The 15,288-nt window shown below is 42.0% G+C and overlaps 1 protein-coding gene across 1 annotated transcript in view; it reads left to right on the forward strand.

Moving 5' to 3' along the window:
• The window catches only part of MST1R (macrophage stimulating 1 receptor), a 397,230-nt gene that overhangs the window by 305,149 nt on the left and 76,793 nt on the right, over positions 1-15,288 (forward strand). Inside the window, exons 11-12 of the mRNA XM_086938800.1 lie at positions 9,401-9,625; positions 11,260-11,406. Coding sequence (XP_086794926.1) covers positions 9,401-9,625; positions 11,260-11,406 — 372 coding nt within the window. The remainder of the gene's footprint in view (positions 1-9,400; positions 9,626-11,259; positions 11,407-15,288) is intronic.

The following is a 15,288-nucleotide window of genomic DNA, read 5'->3' on the forward strand; positions in this document are numbered from 1 at the left end:
TATGGATGCGAGTTCTGTAAATCACTTGAATGGAGACAGAAAGGCTAGGCCCTATCTTCTGCAAGCGGATTATGTTTACCTTCATCGTTAAGCAGGAATGTGTTTCTGTGGAGCAGAGCAGATAACTGTAAGCAAAATACTGTCTTGGCAGGCCGGGCTGGGCACCTCTCAGCTAGGCAGGAAGTATGCGAGAGGTCAGGGATACATAGCTAAACTGCAGCTTTCAGAGTGTCTGGAGTCATGGAGCCTGAATTCGGGTCCTGGCTCGGCTGAGCCACAAAACGGGTTCATCTCGACTTTTAACGTGCACCATGCAAATACATTGGCAACATAGGCCTCAATGCAGAATTAACGTTTCTTTCATGGAAGGCTTGGTAACTGACATTCTAACGTTGGACGGAAATGCAGAAACATTATTATGAGCATGAATGGGAAAGTGCATTGAGTGACATGAACATACACTAAACGTGGGGTACATGCAGGGGACACATTGGCCAAGTAAAATTTCTATTTCCTCAGGTTGTGCTCAAAAGGGGTCTAACCACAGTGCACCCTTGTGCTGACAGTGTGCTTGTCATGTTACTAGAAGACCTAGAACATTTACGCCATAGTATATCATCTGTCTTTCTCACCGTTGTCCAAAGAAATAATGAGGTCCTAAAGATATATTGCGTGTCCAGATTACCATACTCAATCTACTAGTCACAGTCACCTAGTCAAGCCTTTCCAACACACGGAAGCCATAATTTTCAGATTTTCCAAATCATTTATTATTTCCACTGACATCTCATGTATCAATACGATAACTATGTAAATCATTCAAACATGTCTTAATGTATCTGAGTCATAGATCTATCATTATTAGCCACCATCTTTGATCAATAATAAAAAAAAACTAAAAAGGAAAATCACATCCCGCATCATTCGGTAAGCAGTGACACCTGCACATACCTAAACAGTGACGCAACTGGCAACAGTGGTAGCTTCATGGTGCCTGTTCTTGTTTTTTTTCTTTTCTTTTTGCCACTGCTACACCGCATTGTCAGACTACATTGGTAAAGAACATAGGTTCAAAAGGCTAGACCTCTTGGCTTTTGTTGCGCTTGTTATGTCAGTGTTGCCAGCTCATAATGGCCACCAGGAGCATCCACATTTGTATTTTTTGCATTCTTAATCCTTCTAGTAGACCACCCTTGTTTTCTTCCTCCTGGAGTCTTAATTTTCTTTTATCTGCACATGCTGAAATCTTCCAAAAACCCTGACATTTTTTAGTTCCATTTTAGTTTTAAGTTCCGTTTGGCATTGACAAATCCTTATATTTTTCCAACACTTCAGTTTTGTCCTTTTATTCATTTTAGGACAGTGTTTTGTCCTTGATCACATAAAGCTAGGAATACAGCATAGTACTGTGCGAGAGCAAAGGAAATAGCCAGTCTGAGAGCAGCAACACAGCAAAACATATGTTGAATAAAAAAAATGCTTGTAACTTAAAAAGATAACTCCCAGGCTATGGCGTTAATCCTTTGAAAACGTTTTGAATAAGCCCACCAAAGAGGCCACAAATAACAGTTCACAGCCAGCACAACTCCCGGTGTCCAAGGCAATTTGTTTTCATTATCAATATTAACACTAGGAGTGCACTCTCTTACCAAAATGCCACGATATTTCCATCCGAAGCAGAAGATTTTCATTCTTTGATTGTTTTCTAGTGGTGGAGAAATTCAAAAAAGGCAAGTTTGTTGAGCTTTTGTTGCTACAATATATATCAGCCAAAGTCTTTCATCTTGTGGCAATCCCTTTCTGAGCTTTGCTAGTATACATGTAAGAAACTGTTTTTTTAGTGGAGAAGGTTAATAAACACAGTCCTTGTCGGGGTGAACCACAAACAGTCACTAAATTAACCTGTGCTTAATCTTCGGGTAGCTTGGCATATACCAGTCAGTCTTAGGTTAGAAGCAATGTCTAAATATTCAGGCAGCACTCAAACAGTAATAAACTGATAGGCACAAGAAAAAAAGACTAAAAGTAATAAATTATATAAAACTAAAAAAATCAAACTCCTATCAGTAGAATCCGAGATATTAATTTCTAGTAACAATATAGTGCAAATAAGCAACTGCAGTTATCTGGTCAGGCTGGATCAGGCAAGGCCATGAGTTCAGGCCGACTGAGATGGAGAATAGGACGATACGTGAATGAGCTCGTCCTGCTGGGATTTACCCTTGCAGGGCGCTCCTCCATTAGGGCGGAGGAGCGTCGCCCCACTGCTTTCTCTCAGTCCGAGAAGCCGAAACATAAAATAGTATTTTAAATTCCATTTTATGTGTCTGCTTCTCGCACTGTGAGAAAGCAGAAGTGTATGCCGGGTTGGGGGTGGGTGGGTCGGGGACGTGTGTCTTGCCCAATGCTGTGGTCCCTGACTCTTTGGTCGGCCCCCTAGCACCGACCAAACCAGTCATGCGCACTCTGGATTTTCTCTATGTAGGCTGCATGTAGCCTACAAATAGAGAAAATGGCCTCCCCAATGGCACCCAGCTGGGCGGCGTCCTCACCAATAATAACGCTGCCATTGCAGCGTTGTGATTGGCTTAGGGTAGGGGTGGGAGGCTGCCTTCTTCCCGTTTCCGCCGGAGTGCAGGAAATCAGCAGGAAAACAGAAAATGCGTGACCCGGGCAGGAGCGGAGGCGGTGCGTGACCCGGTAAGCTAGGTTTTTTATTTTTAAATACCCCGCAACCTCCCGCCCCACGGGTCATGAGCCGCGACTGTTTCCTTGGTGTGGCGATGCAAGGTCTTGCGCAAGCCTGCGCTGCATCAGTTTCGGTTAAGGCAGCGATCAGGAGCTTTGAGGTGCTACGATGTGAGGTCCTGCTCCAGGCTTCGCTGTATTGCATTGTTCCAGTGACACTTTCATTTGCACTGGGAGGAGTACACTTTGAGGATCCAGTGCTTGAGGGCAGCACTTGGAAGGTGTCAGGACTCACTCCCACAGAAACCAACAGGAGAGACAAAGTCTGGTCAATTTGGGTCTGGTCAGCTGGGAAACAGAAGAGGCCTACAGAAGCTTGTTGTGTCTCTGTCGATCAAACAGGAGGTCTGCCTACGGACCCTTGAAGTCTCTTCTGGGGATCCTGCATTTGAAGCAAGCAGGTCCAGTCTTTCTTCTTCAGACAGTAGGGCAGTCCTTCAAACTCTTCTACGGGTCCAGAAGTGTTAGGATGAAGGGATCAGAAGGTCCTGTTTTTATACCCGGTGCCAGCCCCTTTGTGTAGGCGAATTCCATGAGTTACCCACAAAACTGTTCCTAGTCCATTCTTACATGGTCTTGGCTCCAAACTGTTTAGCGCAGTACTTCCCGAACATTTTAGACCACAACTCACTTTTAGAACGACAAACGTTTGTGACCCGCCTAGCTTTAATGGATATAATGTCTAATGTCTAAAAAAGCTTCAGACTGTTCAAATCAAACATTTCCAGGCACAAATCGGCTTGGTATCCACCATGCCGATTTTGTGGAACACAGAAGCAGGATTGAGGAAGGGCACTGACTGCTGGGGCTCATCTGTGAGCTTTTAAAATTACTTGAACACAGCTAAGTGTGCAGCAATATATGCCAGAAATGTCCGTAGACTTCCATTCCCATAATGCCCCATGTAAAGGAGGAGCCTATGTTGGCCGTGGTATTGCATTTAAGACTGTGAATGGAGACCGGAACTGTGTCACTGCACCTCTGAGGAAGAAGGCAAGACCTTCGAAACGCGTCGGGTTTCATGGACGGAGCAGCTGTTTGATTGTACTGGCTTGTGATGCTTTTCCATACCTCTGATTAAAAGGTTTCACCTATGTTCTCTGTGGCGTGCTGCTCAAAGCTAGGGCAAACTTTGGAGCATGGGTATATATATATATATATATATATATATATATATATATATATATATATATATATATATATATGTATATGTATCATATCATCTTTATGCAGTGTGAACACAGCCCAAGGGCATTGGAGTGCCTTCCACGAGCACGTCGGATTGCTAACGGAATAAAAGTGAAATGGATGCAAGCCTCGTTGTGGTGTGCGACTCATTTCTTCTCTGCAGGGGGAAGGTTGGTGAAATATTAAACGGTGTGGTTCTACCGGAGGACGCACTTCCAGCAAGTGCGCAACTGTTCGCCCGCCAGGAACAGTCTTTGTATACCGCGAAAAGCGACTTAGGGTGGACAAGCGCCGCCAAAGACTGGCTTTGGCATGGATCACAGCAAACCTCAAAAGTAGGTGATTGCAAGTGGCACAACGAACTTTGCATCTCAGAATCACAGCAAAAAAGACTAAAAACCACAAGCACCAGAATGCACAGCGGCTCATTGAGGGCGTTCCATCGGGGACGACATAATAAATCAAGACACCTGAGTCAGGTTAAAGATCAGCAGCAGTGGTGACCTACATCCGTGAAGCACAACCTTTGAAAAAGTTCTGAGAGAGAACGAAACATGTCGGATTGCTAACGGAATAAAAGTGAAATGGATGCAAGCCTCGTTGTGGTGTGCGACTCATTTCTTCTCTGCAGGGGGAAGGTTGGTGAAATATATATATATATATATATATATATATATATATATCCACCTGTAAGTTACGATAAGTAACTCAATGACGGCCACTCCAATTGTGCTGTTTGCAGTTTCTTTTAATGGAGACAGCATTGCACGACGCGTTTCGCCTCCATGAGGCTTAATCATATGCAGCTTTACAGGGGATGGGTTCGTTAGCTTTCTTAAAACGTGACTCTAAACATCGAGAAGGGAATAGTGCCCAACAGTTCAAATTAAAGTGACAGCAAGGTTCTTGTAATTCATCATTTCATGGCATAGTGCAGGGAAGTACTCCGCAGTTACCTCAGGACAGTTCCTTAGAAATGCAGTATTTTTAATACATGTTTCCCGTTACTATTTTTCATTACTGTTTTCTCCCTGTGTCCTTTGTACCACAGTAACCAGAATGCACCATTGCTGTCTCTTCGTGAGTAGTGTCCCCCAATGTAGTTTTTGGCAAGACTTTCACCTTCGGGTTAATCAGCAGCTTAGTACAAAATGCCTTTAAAAGGAACAATTCCAAGTGTGGCATATATATATATGTATATGTATATGTATCATATCATCTTTATGCAGTGTGAACACAGCCCAAGGGCATTGGAGTGCCTTCCACGAGCACCAGATCCCATTATATTAGAGATTAAGTGATTTGAAAAATTTACCAACACCAGGACTCGAACCTGGTACCCATGGTTAAAAGTCTGCAGCGCTGGTCATTATGCCACATCCATATTTATCAATTTAATGTATTAAAGTAATTCAAAAGTAGAATCATTGTGTTGGAGTACGTATAGTGACCATATTCTCCGTTATAATGACTTGAAGTAAAAAAAAAACAACAGTCAAAAATATTGGAAGGTTCACCCAGAGTGCTGTTTGGGCATATAAAACGTACTATTAAAAGAAAATCAGTGCAGGAAAACATTAATAAAAAAAATCACTCAAATTAGAAGGAACAATGCTAATCAACGTATATTAACTGACCGGTGGGGAATTTTCATCTAGACGAGTGCATAAGCAATCCTCAATTTGCATAGCTCTTAGGTCGTCTTCTGGGAGTGACCAATCGTATAATTTGTAAAAGCGATTCCACAAGTGTGATAGTGTTTGCTGTATCTAAATTTCTCTTTGCGGCTTGGTTTATTACACAGATATTGTTTGCTCAGTTACCAAAGACTGGCTCTCAGTCTTTGGCAACTGAGCAAACAAGATCTGTGTAATAAACCAAGCCGCAAACAGAAATTTAGATACGGCAAACACTATCACACTTTTGGAATCGCTTTTACAAATTATACGATTGCTCATTCCCAGCAGACAACCTAAGGGCTATGCAAATTGAGAATATCAACAACCTCTCTAAAGGGTTGCAATCCCTTATTGGCCCATATGCAAACCCAATAAAGTAGCGACCTGTGCGGATACAGGCTTAAGATCAAGGTCCGAACTGAGGAGAGCTGGGGTACATCTCCCCATTCTTATTAGGGTTCTTTTAAAGTTGTTCTCACTTGTTCCCAGTGAACCTGTGTGGTGGTTGCCACATATTTCTGCACCATATAATGCAACACCCCTTGGTTGTTCCTTATAAATCTCCATTGCAGGAAGAATTGGGTACCAGGGTGCCTCTTTAGCAAATCTAAGGATGGCCCCAGCACTATGGATTAACAAATGTGAGCTTTTAAGAATCTTATGGGCCCATGATCCTGAGACAGCCAGACGAATCCCACAATATTTGAATTCTTTACCCCTTTCTAATACTTCCCTTCCCAAGCTTATGTTACCCCTTACAAATTAAATCTGTCCACAAGGTTTTGTTAGTCAGCCCTGGTTTTGGCAAGCAGGAGAGTATCATCGCCAAAGAAAAGGACCAGGACTTTCTGGCCCGCTAGTTGGAGGAATCATTAACACAATTAGTCAAAAACATAGCACTGTTCTTTATAGAAGAAAAAAAGTGGGTGACAAAATACAACCCTAGTGAACATCCTTGTCTATAGCAAGTTAGCAGTTAGTTCACCATTCACGCATCAGCTGGACCCTAGCAAAACTCCCCTCATGGAGATGCACAATGATGTTTTACAAATTAGGAAATTATGATACAAATTATGGAGAATTCCCATCCCTAGTAGTACTTCCCAAAGTTTCTTTCTGGGGACCAGATCGAAAGTGCCATGGAGCTCAGCAAATGTGACTAAATCAACTCCCCTGCCTACATCCACGGACTTCCACTTAACCATCAAAAAGCGGAAGACCTTGTAGATGGAACTGGTTTTGGATCTAAATTCTGTCTGGAGGTGGGAGGGAATATGTTTTTTGGCAATCTATCCTAATAATCTCACCAGGACTTGCTTGCAAAATACCTTTTGCAAATTATCGAGAAGAATAATTTGTTGGTAATTACATGGGATATTTTGTCTTCCTTTGTTAAAAACAGGTATGATCTAAGGGAGGATACCACAGCTAAGGCAAAAATGAGTGAAGAGGGCAGCTCAAGTAGACAGGCGGGAAAACCTCCCTCACTGCGAGTAGGGCTGAAATCAGATTCTTCATTCCCTAATCTAATGTTTTACTTATTATTTTGATTGCTTTAAGGTTTTCCTCTGCCTCTCTACAATTTTGGGAAAGCCACCCATTCTGTCTTGCCATCTAAGGGACCCTCCTAAAGCTCTTAAGAAGTATTTTAAACCAAGCAAATAATCTGACCTGCTCAGCCACAATAATATCATTATTACCCCATTATCGGACGTTGCTGCCATGTGAGAAGCAACGTCTGCGTGTATGTCTAAAACCACCTAAAACGAAGAACACACAACTTCCTACTTCACACTCCTGTGGTTGTTTGCAACCTCCAATAGTTGGCCACAAGACTGGGAGAGAATAGAGGAACAGGAGGGAGCAGGTCCTTCACAGTTAGGACCTGGGGATTATAGTCGCTCTCCTCCCTCTCTATTCCTTTCATTTCTTCCACCAGCTGCAATTTATTTAACAGGTGAGTGGTAAGGCTGTAGAACGTTGTGGATGGTGCATTTTGGAGCACACTGTTGCATATATATTACTAAACCATCGTGCTGTAGTGCATTGCAACTATATAGCATACTTATGATAATGTGTGGAAATCAGGTTTCAGTGAACATTTATCATTTGCACATCTCCCATTAAAATATTGTTTCCATTACACTTCAGACTTACAAAAAATGCTTGATTTTTGCTTTTCTAACTGCTGATATATTCTGAGCTATATGTACAGTACATTTACAGGTATTTAAATATTGTATGTTTCAAAAAATGGCATCCAACCTACAGCCTTTCTTTTCACATTCCATATAACCCAGCAAAAATCACATATAGTTCACTTTAAAAGCTCATATCACTTGTTAGTCTGAGAGAAAATAGAAAACAACATTCACCATGTTAAAAGAATAAGCAACAATTTGTCAGAAGACATAGTCTGGCATTTGACCGCTGTCTTTGTAGCACAGCTAATGTGACAAGATAGCTATATCATGTAAAAACAACTTATTTATTGCTCTTTTGTGCCACATCAGAAATCAACTGGGGACCCACCAGTGGGTCGCAACCCACAGTTTGGGAAACGCTGGTCTGGGGTGACAAAAGCAGGTGCAGGCCTGGTATCAGGTTCCTTTGTGTGCGCTGTGGCCAGGGTCTTTGGAAATGTATTTAGGGATGGGGACTGCTCCTCTTCTGCCCTCCTTTTAGAAGACCGTCTCCCCTTATACCCAGGCTTCCTTTGTCTCACTGTCTGAAAGCAATATGCAACCCGCAACAGCAGAGCCATTCACAGTCACTTGACCTAGTTCACTAGCAGAAAGAGACAGTTGGTTTGGGCCGAAAAAAGCCTACTTAAAGTTGCATTTTTAAAATCATAACTTACATTTCTACTTCATCATTTAAGATGATTTAAATGACAATTTATTTGAGTGTAAACTAAATTTCTCAATCTGTTCCCAGTCTAAAGTTTACAAAATAGTGATGGATAGAATGCTTGAATTAATCTCAGCCAATTGCAATCACTTGAGGTGCATCCCAACCCATCGGTATTTTGCACACCATGCCACCTCAGTTTGATCCCAGCTAATTGCAAATCAGTCTTGACCCTGCTCAAATAGACGTGAGCCCCTTTCTCACTTGGCCACTGGATTCAAGATAGCCTGGCTGATGAGGATTATGAATCCGAAACCAGTCCCGGGATGCTTGTTTCCGGTCCAGGGAAGACATAGCTTGGCAGTTCGGGCTGGACTGTTCCCATGAGGCACAGGGTCAGACTGATTTGCTTATGGCCATGTCTGAACTGGGGTGGCTGAGCGAGCTAAAGAATGGTGATGGATTAAACCCAGATCAGTTGACTGGGGGTGAGTGTTTGATTTGCTCAAACGCTCAGTCCATCATCCCCTTTTGTATCGCCCTGCTCAAAAAGGGACAGTGCAGACGGAACTGCCAAGCCACATCCTCCCTGAACTGGAACACAAGGACCAGTTTCGCCCTAGTTCTGGGCTCATTGGCCGGGTGCAGCTTGGTTCCAGTGAGATAGTGTGCTTGGCACCTACGTCTGGGCATACCCATCTGTAAGTGACTAGTTTGTTTCATATATTTAATACAATGAGTTTTCAATATTTCATGGCTCGAAATATGGTAAGAATATGCATTGCCTAGTGTTGGGATTAATGCAAGCAGAAGATTTTTCAAACCCACATAGACTTCATAAAGTTCTCATCTGTCAAAGGTAGGAAAGAGAAAAAGTGTAATTAAGTGAAACTGACAACGTGCATAACTTTCCTTTTAATTTCTGTCACTGTTAGGTTTGTGATGGCCCTTTTTCCGGAGAGAGGATCACGTGCCACAGCCCAGCTCACACCTTCACAGGCAGAATATCCATTACAGGAAACCTCACTGTAATCATGGATGGCACCCCCAACCTTCAAACGTACCGCATGAACTACGTGCGCCATTATGACATTATAAAGTTTGAGCAGGAAGGAAATAAGTACCATTTGAAGGAGGCTGAGGATGAGATTGAGGCTCATGTAAGATACCTTTTGTTGTGGTTGAATACATTTCTGTTGCATCTCCTTCATTCACCACATCTTCCTCATATTGTTTTTCCTTTTGGCTACACAGCTGCTCCTTCTATCTAACATCCTCCCCACGCTTCCACTTACCCACCTTATTTCTCTTTTCAGCCAACTAGAGCCTCCTGTTTACCCACTTTCCACCTCTCCAATCCTCCTACCATCCAGTATACTTAGCATTCCAACAAATCATTCCTCCATCTCACTTTCCCATGCTCTGCTAAACCTTTCTGCTATTCCCTTCACTCACTTAGCCTCTTGTCAACTATTCCACTCCTCTCAGCATCTCCCTTTCTCCTTTCAGCCACTCTACCAGAAAAAACAACCCTACATCTATTGAACCACCGATCCTTCATTCAGTCACCTATTTATCCTGCTTCCCATTCATCCTTCCATCTGTTCCACTCCTCCATACATTCTCACATCTCCTGTTAATACCATGTTTTCTTCTGTCTTTACCAACCCTCTACCATCACTTTAGACATTAGAACACTCTCCAACCTATCTTCTTCCATCCCATTCATAGTCCATCTATAACCCCTCTGTATTAATCCATCTCAAACACTCTCCACATGCATGTGTCTGCTTCTATCCAACTTCTTGACTTAGCTACCTCACCCGCTGCATTATCCAGTTTTTTTTCTATTTACGGGATCTCACTTTCTGTCCCTGCACGCGTCAATAGCCATACCCATTTTTCATCTGTCTCGGCTGCTTTGATGTCTCCCTCACCTTTTGTTTAGCATCTCTTCCTTTGATCCCACACTTTCTGCCATAAAAATCCAGTCAATGCCTTTCCATCATCCCATATCTTCCTCCGTTTACCACATCATATCTCTCCCCCACTTGCTTTCTTATAATTTTCTTAAACCTTTTTCCAATTCATTTAGTTTATAACCAAGGCAGTGAGGTCTTTCAGTCTGTATTGGTGAATTATCACTCTATAATATGATTTGTTTACGATTCAATTCATCTGGGTTGAAACAATCCGGTATAGGTACCTGGGTGGTAAGATGCAACAGATTTTAAAAAATCTATAATTTGTCACTACAGGTCTTTTTATACCTGGATGATGCAATGCATCTGCCTATTTCTAGCAGGAAGAAAGATGGCGAAGTATATTGGAGTCAAAGTTTGCAGTCACATCGTTGGGGTGGAGGACTATACTGTCGTTCAGATGACTGTAGCTCTCTTGATCTAAGAACAGGGTAGGGCTAGGATTACCATGGGATTATACTGGAAGTAAATAAGATGGGGAATTTGTCACTGTTTTGTTGTTGTTACTGATCACTCAATTTACCTGGTGGTGTTTATCACCAGTACTTCTATGGAGTCTACCTCCAGTACATTTACAGGAGACTGCAGTATTATTGTTTGGTTGGGAAATACAAGATGCAACTGTAAAATGCTCAGCAGCATGTGTATAACCAGTACACTCATGGGAAAGTGATGGAGAGTTGGTCCTTTAGAACCACTTTGGAATACTTGGGGGCAGAAGATGGATGTCTTAGATTCATGTAGCAAATTAGCAATGACGTAGGTTTTCTGTTTGTCTCGTGATTGACCTACAGTTCATCTCCCTTTTCCAGCATCGCAATTTGGACTTGTTGCATAAATGCATGAACATCACTATGACAGTGAATGGGAATAACTGCTACCCCACCGTACTGAGGAATGAAATCACCTGCAGGGTTCCAAAGGATGTGGTAATTCCCAATGCAGGAGCAATTGTAGAGGTACCAACCTAGCAGTACAAATTCTGCATAATCTGTTCTTGCTGTTGTGAAATATCCCTTTAAGTCATTTTGATTGTGTGGCCTGATTTGACATACAGTGCCAAAATTATCATGGACTCTTACATTTAGTGAACTGATGGATTCTTGTGAATAACAGCAGAGTCGTTTTCATGAATACAAAACTTAACAAGTTCTGTTGTGCCATCTAGTGTTTTGCCCTATCCTACCATCTATTATTGCTTTCACAATATTGCACCTTGTTTACTTGAGGTACGTTTTGGTTTCAAGAATGTCCCATATCCATGTGGTGGAAAACCACAATGCATCTGGATGTAGATTTGAGTTTAGATTAGTATTTTCCACTCCCATGTTCAGAGCAAAACTTTTCTGCCCAGTCTTCACCGCAGTGTCACAACCAAAATGTTGAATTTTATGAGGCACAGCTAAAAGAGGATGTTCTGAAGAACTTCAGTGTCTTTAACAGCGTGAAACGTACAGAGAGTCTTCATACATGGCAACATTTTGGAAGAGCAAAGTGGGAGATTTTAAAAAAAGAATTGGAAGAATGTATTTCCAGGGGCAGCGGGCATGTATACACAGCAGGTGGGCAGGCAACAAAGTGGTGGGCGGATGGGTAGGTATGTGCATGCAGTCCAGGCAAGTGGCAAAAATGTTAAAATAAGGTCACTTACCTTGCCTGCTGCAAGTCCAACGCCCTCCGTGGTCTCTCCTCAATCTGCTCTGCAGGCTCAAGGAAATTCCACTAACCAATCATGGCGCTACTGTCACCAACATAAGAGCAGCACCAGGATTGGATGGAGAATCCTGGCCGGATGCTCCTTCAGGCCCTTTAGTGCTTGGTCTCCACCCATCTGTCTAAGACAGATGAGTGGAGAGCTTCAAAGTGCGCATGTCACCTTGGCCAGCTCAAGTGAGCTGGGAAAACTGACCTCCATACTTTGGAGGATCTATCTAGCTCCTCCAGTCCTTTATGCTGTCAATCAGCAGCAGAGGAGGACAGTCCCCCATGTATCCCAGCTGGGGGCTGCTGCACCCTAAACGTGAAAAATGGCAATTAAATAATTCCATTGCCATTTTATCATTCACTCTTAGCACCGCTGCAGCAGGCGGGGGACGAAACCCCCTCGCCCTCATGAAGAAACCACTGCTGTGAATTTTGCTCCATTGTCTTCTATTGAAGGAGAGACAATTTCAGGTGGGAGGCACCCAAAGTAAAAAAAAATCTTGCTTCAAAAATTGGGATGCTCCCACCTGAATCGGGTCTATTGGCATGATGAACCTTTGTTTTGATGACCCTCACATCTTGTCAATTCAATTTGTCTTTATTTAGATTCAAAGAACCATACAAGAGCTTGACAACTGTGGGGTCTTGATTACTCTCCTCCCAGGTCAAAGAGTCGTGCAATGGAAAATATTCTAATTTGAGTTTATCCTCAAGATCACGCAAACGTGAAAAAAAATCTGGTCAGTGATCTGCGTCTCCCTTGAGAACATGATGAAGAAAGCCATGGAATAGAAAAGAAACGACGATTTTGGCATATTTTGGATTTTGATGCAGATGAGGATACACACACTCATTTTGGCTAGTGAACCAGGATGAAAAGGCACATTTTTTGGATGATGTGGTCTGACTAAGAGCCTTTGTTTGAACCAAAGCAAACACACACAGGTATTGAGACTCTATCTGTGGTTTCTAAAGGAACACCATCAAAGGAAGGCGATTTGTAACACAAGCCACCATTAACAGGGTCTGAGCAAACTCACACAAAGTCTCGACTCTGCTCTGCTGAGGGTACCTGAAGGGCTAACTTGAAACAAGAGGAAGTTTTACCCAGAAAGACCCCTTCACATCGAAGGAGGATAGGACGGGAAAATTCATACATGAAGGTACACTATCAGGGTTGGATTGAGAGTTGATTGAACCTTGACATGCAAAACAGCTCCAGCTTCAAAAAGCAGTCCAATCCTATTCAGGTGATTCAGCAGTGCACTTTTATTCAGATAAATCCGAGTAAAACAGATTTTCAACAGAAACTAATCTATGTAGACCTGAATAAAGGTCACAGAGTAGGTAGACCTCTTTGTCATTGAGTCTACTACCTTCAGTAAAAATTGCTCCTCAGAGAAAAGCACAGTTGAATAGGCTATTTCTCCAGAGTTGTTCTAATATCCCATGCCCAAACACACACAAACAACAGACTAAGATAGAAAACCAACTGTTTCAAAACTCCAGCAGCCTCGGGATACTATCCAATTCTCTCGTTCAGCACTCTTTCTACTGATTGTCATAGATGAGAAGGAGGGTTCAGACAAGCCTCTTGAGGCTGATGCCATGAGCTCGCCAGGTGTGTGGTGCAAACACTTAATTGAAACTCCCAATGAGGAGCCCTGACTGCAATACGTCTTAGGACCTCATCACCTGATGTGATGAAATGTAAGCATACCATACCGTAATCCAAAGGAAGCTTTACAACATGAGGTTACCATGACTGTGAAACTAGAAGAAAGCGATTTCTTCTTAGAACATTGTCCAAGACAAATTGTTCAGCACAGTAGTTTCTCGTGCTTCAAGACCATGTTAATAAATTTTGTAGGGAAAAAAAGAATATATATATATATATAATATATATATATCCAACGTAGGTTTGGCAAGAAAACAAGCCACAGTTCACGGCGGGCAACACGGCAGGGAATGCCACTCCCACAAATACCAACGTAATCCAGTTTATGGAAAAATAAATGAATCCACTGGAGCCATGGCCACAATTCATAAACGGTCTTTTATTTTAGGCTTTCGGGCAGACCCGACGCGTTTCGCAGTTACCTCACTGCTTTGTCAAGGGTGATTCAATAAAGTGCAATACACACATTTAAAGGTGCAGGGTTCCAACTTAATAAACATAGTAAAAATACTTCCGTTTTTTAGTTTCAAGCAGTATAAACACAAATAATTTTCACATTGCCCTTAAATGCATTGTAGCCATTCATTATTAATAATAGTCAATTTTTAAATATAGCCCCAGTGGGCTAATATAAGTCCTAATGATAACATATCAAAAAACCATTTCTTATAGCACCTTGATTTACATTTTTCAAAATTATAACATTTAGGCTTTCAATATAACGTCTCTTTGTGGTGTAGCTCTAGTGAGCAAATATTCCCAGCCTCTGGGCAAAACATCTTTGGAAGTTACGTCTTTTGTCTGCAAAGAAACAAACGGAAAACTGACTTTAAAACTAGTGCGAACCCTCAGTGTCCAAAATATAAACTTAAGACTTTAAAATCAAACAAAGATATGCAGTAAGCAGAGGTTAGGATACAGAGCATGATTCATCTCAGGTGTATAGAAATTTCATTGCAGCAACATCTTTGTTCAGTTTTATTGTTTTGCAGTTATTGCTATAACGGCAGGTTCTAAGTGTAAAGCCTGCCGTTATAGCAATAACTGCAAAAACAATAAAACTGAACAAAGATGTTGCTGCATTTCAAATACTGAAACACCTATCCTGTGATACAGAATTTGCCATTTATGCCTTGAGATGCCCATGTGATTTATGTTATATAGGCAGTACGATCAAAAAGGCCAAATTGCGCATCTTAGAACATCTGCGGGCAATTAGTAAAAATGACAAGCAGTACCCGGTTGCTCGACACTTTTTTTGAAAAACACAACCAAAACCCAAGCCTGCTTAAATTCTGTGTGCTTGACACGATACCCTTAAGAGAGAGAGGAGGGAACCGCACACTAGAATTAAGGAAGCTAGAGTCAAAGATAATTATAAAATGTAACACCGTGATTCTTTATGGTTTAAATGTGGACAATGACATTTCTATACACCTGAGATGAATCATGCTCTGTA

Source organism: Lissotriton vulgaris, chromosome 9 (genome assembly GCF_964263255.1).
Source record: "Lissotriton vulgaris chromosome 9, aLisVul1.2, whole genome shotgun sequence".
NCBI lineage: Eukaryota > Metazoa > Chordata > Amphibia > Caudata > Salamandridae > Lissotriton > Lissotriton vulgaris.